General features: G+C 38.9%; 1 protein-coding gene across 2 annotated transcripts in view; it reads left to right on the top strand.

The window, feature by feature from the left end:
• hace1 (HECT domain and ankyrin repeat containing E3 ubiquitin protein ligase 1) overlaps positions 1-7,097 on the top strand; it is a 46,051-nt gene extending 38,954 nt beyond the window's left edge. For both annotated transcript variants that reach the window (XM_028031192.1, XM_028031193.1), the window contains one exon: positions 4,345-7,097. In XM_028031192.1, coding sequence (XP_027886993.1) covers positions 4,345-4,447 — 103 coding nt within the window. In that variant the 3' untranslated portion in view covers positions 4,448-7,097. The remainder of the gene's footprint in view (positions 1-4,344) is intronic.
• Positions 7,098-12,823: the final 5,726 nt, after the last annotated feature.

Genomic DNA, 12,823 nt, shown 5'->3' on the forward strand with positions numbered 1-12,823 from the left:
ATTCCTCAGTGATCTCCTCAAAGGCAGACGCAATGTGCTCTCCAGTATGCCTCCCTGTAAAACGCCTACAGTCCAGCAGGTAGGATTCAAGTGCATAGCAATCTTTAGATTTGTAGCACACATGGGCAGTCACCCCAAGAAAGGAGCGTAGCCTGCGATCAGACCAAAGGTCAGTTGTTAATGACACAGACGACTGGGTCTTCAGTTTCTCCAAGACAGTTTCCTTGACTTTTCTGACCAATTCTGGAATTCGTCTCTCAGAAACTGTTTTTCTAGAGATTGGTGTGTATTTACTGTCCAGGACTTCAAGAAAGTGTTTAAAGTGTCCATTTTCCACGAGGGAGAGGGGCAGACAACATCCAATGATCAAATCTTGAACAATGGCTTCACTGATGGCTTGCTGCCTTGGCGATTGTGGGCTGTAGAGCTGCACTTTCTGTGTAAATAACGATATTGTTGGCTGTGTGACATCACTCTGTTGCCCTGCCTTGTATTCCAGGAACCTAATAAATAGGACATAGAAATCAGTTTATCTGATCATATGAACATCAATTACATAAGAAAACAACCTTAAAAATAAGTAGGAACTTTACAAATACATGTCAAATATGTGTAATGTAATGTTACTAGAAACGCATGTAGATAAACAAAATGCAAATCAATGGTATTTTGGCCATCACATTTTTGAAATGGATAAACAAGTAAGTTAAATGACTGATATGATATGAACCATAGAGAGTGAACTGGTAAAAAGTTACTTATTGACCTGAAATTGTAAATGGCAACATAACAATGTGGTTTCTAAAAGTAATTTGCCTATATCCATACAAAGCAACTAATTTATTAATTTTTCATAAGGTGAGGCATATTAGTCTCTTCACTCTCTGCTTATATCTATAGACTAGTTCCCACAGCCAAACAACAGAGCATCACCTCCACGTCTTATCTTCAATGTCAGGAGCTATATCCAGCTCCTAAGGTCAATGTAACTTACATTGACCTTAGTTCATAATTATGAGACAGTGAATGAATTCATTCACTGTCTCATAATTGTTTTTCATGAGAAAGAAAAAATCTAACTTAGGAACAGGATGTTATTATATGTCCAGTCGACTCAGTCTCTCAAGGTTAACTGCATTTGCTTACTTCCCTTAATAATGTTAATTGTAGGACCAATGCAAGAAAATACAACTTATTTAAGGTTAAGCATATCAGGTTTGGCACATTAATAAATTATATATGATGGCTTTGGAGACATTGGGGTTACCCACCAGCACAAGCCAGCACATGCTGACAGAACCATTACGTTCTGTCATGGTTACGATTACGAACCATTAGGTTCTGTCATGGTTACTTATTGACAGAACCATTACGAACCATTATGTTCTGTCATGGTTACTTATTGACAGAACCATTACGAACCATTGTTCTGTCATGGTTACGTACGTCACCTTATTATGGTTATTAAACATAGGTAGAGACTTCCACATCAGTCTTCTCCTTCATGAGAAGTATTGAACAAGAACCAAAATATATTACGATTATCTATTCAGACTTTTATTTTTGCTCTGCTTCCACCTATGTGCTGCAATCCACTCATGAAGCCGACAGAAATACGGAGACATGTTCAGGAAAGCTGTAATTGAAACAGCGTTGTCCATGCACAACACGAATCAACACTTCTTTAAATTAAATCAGTAATGTCCGACATGTTTTCACAAACACTACTAGGTGACAACTTGTGCATCAAGCTAGGTGGCAAATAGCGGATAAGAAAGGAGAACATTCACACTAAAAGATAAAGCATACATATATAACTTTAGCTAACTTAATATGTGTAGCTAATATTGAAATAAGAACTGTGTGATGGCCGGGTAGAATAATTTTGATACCGAGGAAATTGCTTACGTTAACTTGCTAGCTTTCCTAATATCACTTTTACACACAGCTTACCTTTCTTTGTGCTTTCTTTCAAGGTGTCGTCGATAAAAGTTGGACGTAGTCCCCACCGTCTCTGATAGTGAAGCACTGCAGAACTTACATTGCGCTGTATGCTTTTTTCTCAATGTTGCTTTACAAATGTATTGTTTGTGATTTAAATAGCCAAATTTTATAACCGATGATTTGGCCGACATCTTATCCCCTTCTCAGACAACCACTTGTAACTTTCAATCGAAGTGCTGCAGTCCGCGCTCAAGGTGAAAGGGGGTGGGGCGACAGCAGTTAAAAAAACAACAACATGCATTTACCAATGAGACGGGTTATTGCTTGGATTTGAATCAGGAGTGCATCCAATAAAAAGAAGGATCTTAAAGAAATTGATACTGATGATTTAGCGTTATTTTCACAGTTGTGGTCTTGACCGGTCTTGAAATAAAATACCGAGTCCTCAATGTCCGAGACCGAGACAAGACCGAGACCAAATGTGGTCGAGTCCGAGACAAGACCGAGACTATCAAAAAATGGTCTTAAGACCGGTCTCGAGACCAAGACCGTTTTCGAGTACTACAACACTGGCTGCCAAGGTCTTCAACAAGAAACCAGAAAAAGTTGCTAGATTTGATTTGTGTTGCTTTCTTAGGGAAAAAATGGTGAGTAAGTCAGCACCAGTGCTCCCATTTCAAGATGAGGCTGAGTTCTGTTCACTTTACGGCCGTCACTGCTGCAAAGTGCCACACGTGTTGCTGGGACACGGTCTTTATACTCTTTTTGGTTTATATTTTTCTGTCTGTTCATTTTTCTCTATTCACTGTAATGATTTCTTGTCTATGACATCACAGCATTCTTGCTAAACAAGGTCATGGATGTCAGTGGAGATACAATAATCAGGAATTCAGACCAAAGCATTGCAGTTCTACTTTATATAGACCATAAGTAAATGATTTATATGTGAAAATGAAGGATTTAAAAGCATGACATGCCCACTTTAAAGCTTTCTTCAGTTTATGCTTCACAGTCCTCCTGTTCAACAGGTCTGGGAAGTGAATCAATGCCCCCCCACCCCCCCAACCAGCGTCCTGGGTGGATTAAGCAATAAGTGGTCTAATGTCAGTGATATCAGCAGAATCCCATCAGTACTGTGCTGGGAAATGCAGTTTGATCAGTTTGTTTTCAGCAGGCAGGACTCAAAAGGCCTTAAATAACTCTCATAGATATTCATGGTTTCATTTTGTAAAATGATGCTACAAACCTGATACTTAAACCAAGCTCATTTGCTGCAACACCACTTTTTGCTAATCTTGCGGTTGGTCCTTCTGTTCTCTGCATGAGAAAATTCAACACAATGGAGAGACTCAGTGTTATAGAAAAAGGTCAGAGGTCACCCGTCTCTCCAGAGCCTTTAGACCCACTGAGCTTACGTTGGTATTTTCAGTAAAGCCAGCACTTGTTTGTAATTCAGTAATGGAATAATAAAACAAATGTATCTACAGTACAAAAAAGCCTAAATTTGTCCTAAAAGGCAGTTAAGCCAATTTAACAATCAATTCCTTAGACAAACAAAATACTGAATCAACGTTTTAATAATTGTTATTAAATAAGAACATAGGTAAGAATTAGTATGGGAGAGGTTTTAAGTGCGTCCGCATCTTTTACCTATCCTCAAGTAAAATAAGACCCTTATTAAATTACAAACACTGAAATCATGCTGCACATCACTAAAGGCTTGGTGCAAATAAGAACCAAATATTTTTGCATGTGGTTTCTAGATCTAATTAGTTTATAACTCAATAAAATTGGGGATGTGGGGCATGCCGTGGTGTCGTAGTGGTTAGCGCGACCCATATTTGGAGGCCTTGAGTCCTCGACGCGGCTGTCGTTCGACTCCCGGACCGGGCGACATTTGCCGCATGTCTTCCCTCCTCTCCTTCCCCATTCCTGTCAGCCTACTTTCGTAAAAGGGACAATAGAGCCCACAAAAAGACCCCCTGGAGGGGTAAAAAAAAAAAAAAAAAAAAAATTGGGGATGTGGAAGAATATCACTTCCACAAATCTGACATCCATGAAATACCTTTAAACTTGATGCTCAGCTGAAGAGATCTGCTGTCTCTGCCCTGCATTCTGCTCTGCTTGTTGGTCTGAACAGTCTGCAAGCGCTTGATCAAACACCTCCAAGAATAGGAAGGGGTTTCAGTTTGGTGGACAGAGGATTTTTCTTTGGTGCAGATCTTCATCATCATCATCATCATCATCATAATAATAGTAAATCAAACAGCTCTTTTTAAAACACTCAAAGATGTCTGGGAGGGATTGACAATCCATAGCTTCCCTCATGACTTCTTTTGAGCCACACCTGTTACCATGACAATCAACCTGCTAACTGTCAGTTTTTCCTTCATTTTTTAGCATCAACATGCTGAAACTGCCAGAATATCCGACCCAGGAGATTCTCCGAGACCGACTGCTGGTAGCTCTGCACTGTGGGAGCTATGGATACACCATGGCCTGAACACTCTGCTGCTGTCAGGGCCTCCACTTCTGCACGGTTGCTAATAGAGGTTGTTGTTGTTGTTGTCATCATCATTATTATTGTTCTTATTTTTTAATATAATGCTGGGAAAACTGTTGAACCACAGGTTCTGCACACTTTTAGTTGTTTGAGGCATTGCATCAGCAAAATGGTAGTTAATGTAAATATTTAATATTTCATCATATAATTTACTGGTCAATCAATGCTGTTTACGTTTAAAGACTTTCTGCATAAGATACACAAAAATGGTAGGAATCAATGGGAATGCTGAACATTCCATATCAGAGTTTGAGGAGCTTTCTCAGGTTCCAGCCGCAACCATTATATATATATATATATATATATATATATATATATAAATTCCCACACACCTGTAAGTTTTTGCACTGACTGTGGTGTTATACTGTACTGTGGGCTGAATGTAAAGATGTTTGCAGGCAGAAGCCAACCACGTGATATATTGAATCCTGATTTTGAAACATCCACTGAGCAAATACAAAATGCCCATCAAGTGTGTGTAAATTGATGAATTCTTGGCACCACAAATTCCATGGAACCATTTCCTACCTGAAAAAGTCGGGCACTACATGACCAACTTTCACCAAAACCTCATGGAAAAGCTGATAATGTCATGTTCCTGATGTCAGAAAGCATTTCCAACTCAACTTTATTCTCTATGTACTGGTTTGCTTCTAATAAAAACCACGTATTGGTGTGTTCATCACTGATCTTGAGTTCAGCTCCCATGTCTAGTGTCTGAAGAAATAGAAAGCTTGTCATGGTACATGAACCCCTGAGGATGAGACCTATTAGAGGAAACCAAAATGATGCTGAACATTCGAGTTGTTCCACACAAAGAAATCAAATTTTGTTTTTTTTTACCATATAATCACGAAAAATTCCATGGAATAAATATTTTAACAAGTTTTATTTGTCAGCGCCTATCAAAACATCCATTCACCTGTTGTGTCTGAATGGATGTGAACTGGCTGTGCTCTCCCACAGGAGGATTATCACTGGGAGCATAAAAAGGATTCAAGGACATTTTCATTTAGGTGCGTCTGTGTAGAATTCAACTGTTTCCTCCTCAAAAAGTAATTCAGTCATTCTCCCAACAGCAATTTAAAAACTCAATACCACCTATAAAACCATATCAGCACTGACTGCTCTGATCAAACTACTGTACATGTCTACAATTAAACTTGAAAGCAGGAGGTGCTGTTGCTGCCTACATTTAGCCCACAAACATCCACCCATAAACAGAGTGTCATGTCATGTTCTTGGTTTATCTCTGGTTGAAAATCTTGTGGCCGTTTTAAGGATTTCATTTTCCTGTGCTGGAGAAGAGCTGAACTGACCTGTATTGATGAATTCAAAGTGTTTTCCATTTGTTGTCACAGCTGCTGGGGCTCTCTCATCATATCATGTGATTGACTGTGCCGACTCAGAGTATTGCCTTTGTCTGAAATGAAGACCAATATTCTAAGTGAAAGTCTTTTGTTTGTACTTGCCCAAACATTTGGCTTGCAGTGCCAAAACAGTGAAACCTCTTCCATCTCTGTTATTGTTGTTGGTGGTACAAAATCCTCCTGAAAGTGTGGAGAGGATGTTGTGAATATGACACATCCTTGTTTTCTCTCTAAAGGGAATTAAGACACCCATTAATATACCGGTTCATGTGTTAGTGTTGTTTTCAGTTCTTGCCAGAAATGCTGATAGAAACTGAGGATGTTGTAACAGGAGTTTTTATAAATATTGTACTGTACATTTCTTCAGCAGAAAATTATGTATTTTACTTTAGAATACTTGTACTTAGATTTCCTGAAATAAAGGAAATGATTTGGCAACAACTCCCTGAGACAATAATTCAACAGAGCAGGAACAGATCATTTATTTTAAAAATGACACTTTGGAAGCAAAGAGATTTGTGCTCTCTTAGTCGCTCCGCAGTGTAGTTTATTTCAAAATAACATTTAGATTTTTGAACATGAATATTGACAGTATCAGACGCAGAGGAAGATGATGCTGGAATATCAGTTACTGAAAGGTACATACAGTATATTCATAGCATTACTCTATTATTACACCTGGAAGGCCGACATGTGAAAGATTCAGATTTCAATTCCCATGAGTTCCCTCAGCTCTGACATTCAGAGTATCCATCAGGGAAATAAAGTAACCATCCAGACTTCATGCAGAGCTTTTTTTTTCTTTAACTGAACAAAATTTCCTTTATATTTTGTAGAGTTAAAGAAAAATGTTTCATGTAACTGAGCATGGTATAGAGAAATACATTTTATTAATTTAAAAAAAAAATCATATTTTCTGAAAGGTTGAAAGAAGTGACATGACTTTCTATGTCAGCCACAACTTTGATCATTATTCCCTTGCTAATGAAAACATGATATTTAAGATTACAGTGTTGCATCAGAGCTATAAAAAACATTCTTAATGCACAAATGTGGGCTTAAAAATATGCTTTTCATACATGTTTCAATGTGACAATGCATTCTAATTTACTGGTTATAACTATATATCCCTGCGCCTCAGTCGGTTTTAGACTTAGCTGCAACTTACAACCTTATAGTTTCCAAGTTCATAAATTTTTCAAATAAATTCATTCAACTGACTTATTGTAACTTGTCCGTTTAATCAGTTTCTAATTTTAAATCTAATATTTATATAATATTAAACAAGTGGAGCTCATGTTTGTGCTGAGGTATGATGTAGGCTTTAAAAAATTTGTCGGAGGTGGGATGTGTAACTAGTTATTGAACCTTTACAGATGTTGAAGTACTGTGTATTTTTCGAGAGTGCAGTCATATACCTGTGTTAATACCCACTTCCTGCTCTCAATATTCTGTACTTCACCTCTTGCTTCCTTATCAGCTGGCTTAGTTTTCATTTTTTCATACTTTCCACACCTTCTTGACAGAGACAGATTCACTTCTCCACCTTTTGCCATGTGGAGTTATTGCCTCTGCTTTCACACTTGCTGATTGCATCTGTTCAACACTGTCCTCTCTCAGGAATGCACACTGCTGTGGCTCAAAAACACTTTATTTCTTCAAACTCCCATCCTGTGCTTTTGCTCCCACTCCCAGTCCATAATATATCCTCTGTATTCATTCTCTCAGGTTTACATCTAACATGGACACCTGTTCATATCAAATGTTCTTATTGGAGCCCAAAATTCAGTGGTAAGAAAACCAAACTGGTGTTCATAGTTAAGCTGTCTTTATTATCCTGTCATTTTATGACTTACCTTAAATAAATTACATTGCGATGACTCGCTGCTTTCTATGGGGCCCAAATGGATGTCAGTGCAAATGCCTTGCAAAGATAGGAATAGTGGTGTGTGTGGCCTTGTATTTAAGGCAGAACCGTTTTCCTAACGCATAACACCGCATCGTGTGACTGATTGGTTCTTATGAGGCTTGTGAATGAAGACAATTATAAAGTCGTGCTTCTCACGTCCCTCTTGGCAGCTCACCATGCCCCCCGGGGAGCCGCGCCCCATTATTTCAGAAGTACTGCCTTAAGTAATGTTTCAAATGCAACGTTTATAAGTGCTTTGTAGGCCTCTTGCTGTAAGACTGTAGAATGAAGAAAGTCAAAGGGATCCATGATTAGTTGTGACAATAGACCTTATTTGAGAAATATTTATTTTAGATGTAAAAACTATACAATAACAATACTGTAGGCTGTTTAGTTTATATATATTTTAATAACATGAACGTCGCCCTGTTGTTCATGCTGCAGTGCATTGTGGGTAAATGACATCTACGTGGTTCAACTGCACTAGCTCCGTCCAGCCAAAACAGCAATAAGTAATGTCATTAAGCCTTTTCAAATTGAACAGGAGCACATTGAAGTCAATGGGAATGTAGAAATCACAAGAGGTGATGAAGGTGAGGAGGAACAAAACAGTAGAGGAAGAGGACAGAGATAGGAGGTGGTGTTTGCTGCTACTGCTGCCACCTTCAGCTTCGTAAATGAAACAATGACTGACACTTACCTCTGGTCCACTGCGTGATACAGTAAGTACTTCTATAGCTCTGTGTCCAGTAACAGCTGTTTAGGTTCTGGCCTTTAGTCTGATGTTGGTCTGTAGTTTCACATTCAGCACTAGAGGCAATAGCAATGGGCTCTTTGCACCTCAGTTTCCGCGTTCGGGAAAAAGCGGCTCAATCTTTTCCGATCTATTGAAAAAGGTTCTTTCCACTGGGTGTTTGCAGGGCTTGTTCAAGGTAACAGTTAATGATGTACATCGATCCGAAGCCCCAACAATAAGCTGGAGAAAGGTTTTAATATGTTCGCCTCGTTATACATTCACAGATACGAAGGTGAGTTTTACTTTCTTTAAACTTTGTGGCTAACATTAGCGTTAGCTTATGCTAGACATTTTTCTTGTAAAAATGTGCTATTTAAGTATCTAAACATTTTTCATTATTCATTGACGGACAATGTTTTTACCTTGTTTTCAAGTATATTATGTACATTTATTGTCGTTAGTGTCAGAGACCAAGTAAGGAGGGATTTTACGGTTCAGGCTTTTTGCTTCTGAAGCCTGAGGAACAACAAGCCCATAGCTTAACAGTAGAGCAGCTCTGGTGTTGGAGTTCTAGTTCAGCTGATGGTTCAGGTTCAAAGTTGTTGCTTTTAGAAAAATATGGTCGTGTTCCTTAAGGTCTCCGTGTTATTTCGCTTTATTAGTTTTGCATGCTTCTTGTGAAGCAGGACGGTGTTTACAGCAGTTTGTACAGGCGGATCAGTAACTCGGCTATGTGGCTCTGGTCTGTTCTCTCATTCCCATAAACTCTCTTTCAGGCTGAATACAGAAGTGATTACATGGAAATAACACAGGAGGCTCTTTTACCTTCTGCTTTAGGCTGAAGAAGCTGATCCGGAGTGAAGTGAAGGCTGTAAACATTTCTGTGCAGCCTTAGCCTTAACTGGTAGCAACGAATATTTACAAGCCACCGTCTTTTTAATTCAGGACCGCTTGGAAATCCATGAAAACTTAAAAGCCCATTATATTAGGAAGACAATAATGTTCATAGTATTGTTTGATTTGCATCTGAAATAAGACTTTGTCTTTTCTAGCTGTCATGGTAACTCAAAGCGGAAAAAAGAGAGCCGCATTTGCACATGCGGTTGTGACGTCAGCGCGGCAGGTGCAAAGAGCCCATAGCTCTGTTAGTGTAGCAGTCTGATGTTATTACACTAGATTGTCAAGTGAGAAGCTATTCCGGTAGGAAATCATATGAGCACCGGCAGCTTTTATTTTTGAAAATACGACATATCCATTGCAAAACAGCAGGTAACTTCCAGTTTCAAAATTATTTTTATTCAAATTTAATGTGTTGCAAATGAAAATGTAAATTATTATCTTTACTGTTGAACATACTGAGTTCATGGATTGTTGTTTTGAGTGTCAGTTTGGGGTTTAAAAAGACAAATTAACGGATCATACCTTTATAGTCTGTGAAGGGTTTTCCCACGCTCTCCGTTGGGCTATTTCTGTTCAGATTCTGTGGGAGATGGTATGAAGTTTTGTTTTCTGTGTTCAATATGTGTATTTTAAGAACAATAAGTGACAGTTTGATTACTGTTCTTGTAAAATAATATGCTTTGGAGCACTTTGTTAAACGGCGATAGATCTGTGTTAGCAGTTATTTAGCTGCTCTTATGCTACATGAAACATTGCTAATGAAAATGCTACATCCATGTGCTGAAAATAGTATTGTTCATGGTTAAACAGGCGCTGTGGAACACTGTGATGAGAAAAGGCCTGTTTTTGACTACTATTTTCTACTTGAATGCAGGAGCATTAAAAGTGCCTTCAGATCAGCTGTTGTCTGGCTGTTATTTCCCACAAGACACAATGCAGTATCAACTACGCTACACTAGCATTTAGAAGAGCTTCCAGTGCTGCCTGTTTCTCATGTTTCTCCTAGTGTTTTTCATTCTCTATCAGGTGGCGGCGAGGTTTAGGCATTTGTGGATAAAAACTGTCGACACAGCTTTTGTTTTTAATTTAAGGCAACGATCACCTCCTAGAGCCTTCCTCAGTTTTGCTCGCACAAATGACTCAAAGTGTTCTGGCGAGAAATGCTCAAATAGGTCCTTCAGAAGTTGTGTTCAGCTCTCGTCCACTGAGCTCTTCTTTTTTCATGTGGGAAGTGATCCAGATTCACCTCACTGTTTTGTTTTTTAATTACAGTCAACAGTGACTAAAATTACACAAGTCAAACGCAATATGATGAACAACTCAGGTAAAACTAGCCTTCCTGTGTTTACTCTGTACATTCCAGTACAGAAGTAATTATGAGTTCTGGTGAATCACAAAGAGCAATTTTTTAGTTAGCAGGAAAATTACAACATATTTAGGACAATATGTTTAACTGATCTTGGATCACTTTAAGTCTTAACAACAAATGACAGAGTAATTTAATATCAACACATAAAGCTACATAACTTTTCAAAGTTTGATAATTATACCTGTTATATTTATCAAAGAAAATGTTTTCTTAGTTAATGGCAAGTCGTCATAACAAAGACATTTGAAACAATGTCAACTTTGCATTGTCGTTATTTACCGACTGACAATGACAACAGTCATAAACATGTACGACTTCATGTTCATTACAGGTGTTATGTCATGTACTGTATATGTGACAGTGTCATGTCAATCTTGTGCATATGTTACACAGTAGAAAATGTGATTTTTGATATTTGGTTGTATTTTTGCATTTTGTATTTTTGTTTTCTCTAACACCTCAAAGACTCTCTGAACTGGTCGTCTAATAATGAGGTGGAGCGCAGTAATTGCTGCTCATACAGGTGTTGGCAGAGAGTAATTGAAGCCACATAAAACGAGCTCAGGCAGAAGGAAGAGGAAAGCTGATATGGTGGGCGACGACCACAGATGCGATCCAGGCTGAGAAGCAAAAATCCCCTTTCTAGCCGCACAGTTCTGTTTATCTGTGCTACCTCGTCAGATTTTCCTACCGTAGTATGGATAGATAGCTAAGTCTATCTGTTAGTGCTACACGTCCAAAACTGCTACCGTCATATTTACAAACAGAAAACTAGAGCGGGTTGTATTAATGTTAAATACATTGGATAACATTATTTGAGCGACGGGACTGAAGTGGAAGCTTAGGAGTTATGCTTAGCTTAGCATTGAAACAATTTATATACATGACAAAAACAATAGAAGATCACTTCCTTTATCTGAATATTCTACCCGGTTAAAATGAAAAGCTATAGATGTATGCACTAATCCTTTTACTAGAATATTCTACCTGTTAAAAATATTTTAGATACAAAGGTGTTTGTAAGAATAAAACATTATCAGACACACGGGAAACACGTTTTTATTGGAATTAAATTAAAAAGACAAATACAGATCACCACAACTTTTTTTTGCGCATTAATACTTTGTATGTTTCTTATCAAATGTAGCGCAGCCACAATGTGTCCACCGAACTGCGCAGATTATTGTGTTCCTGAAATGATTGGATATACTTAATGTACACTAATATTACATGGCTATTACACAGCTTCAATCCTACATAATATCGCTACCAACGTCTATTTAGCAAAGTTTAATAAAAAAGAGTGTAATTAAACTAAATTTTAAAATATAGGGACAAAATAGCCCAAAAAACAACATATTTTGTCGTGATTAACTGCCAAACAATGACTTGTTTACAGTAGTAACAACTTTGCAGATGGCAAACTAAAGCCATTTTTAAGCTGCCTGTCATGTAAAGTAAAAACATGAAGTAATACAGCAGCTTAATGAAAGCCAGGTCTGTCCGTCCGTCCGTCCATCCATCTTTATCCGGGGTCGGGTCACAGGGGTAGCAGCTTCAGAAGGGAGGCCCAGACTTCCCTCTTCCCAGCCACTTCTTCCAGCTCTTCCGGGAGAATCCCGAGGCGTTCCCAGGCCAGCCGAGAGACATAGTCCCTCCAGCGTGTCCTGGGTCTTCCCCGGGGCCTCCTCCCGGTGGGACATGCCCAGAACTCCTCACCAGGGAGGAGTCCAGGAGACATCCTGACCAGATGCCCGAGCCACCTCAACTGGCTCCTCTCGATGTGAAGGAGCAGCGGCTCTATTCTGAGTCCCTCCTGGATGACCGAGTTTCTCACCTATCTCTAAGGGAGAGCCCAGACACCCTGCGGAGAAAACCCATTTTGGCCGCTTGTATCCGTGATCTCGTTCTTTCGGTCATGACCCAAAGCTCATGATCATAGATGAGGGTGGGAACGTAGATCGACTGGTAAATCGAGAGCTTCGCTTTTTGACTCAGCTCTCTCTTCACCACGACAGACCGTTATAGCGCC

The sequence above is a fragment of the Xiphophorus couchianus genome, chromosome 11 (assembly GCF_001444195.1).
Source record: "Xiphophorus couchianus chromosome 11, X_couchianus-1.0, whole genome shotgun sequence".
Taxonomy (NCBI): Eukaryota; Metazoa; Chordata; class Actinopteri; order Cyprinodontiformes; family Poeciliidae; genus Xiphophorus; species Xiphophorus couchianus.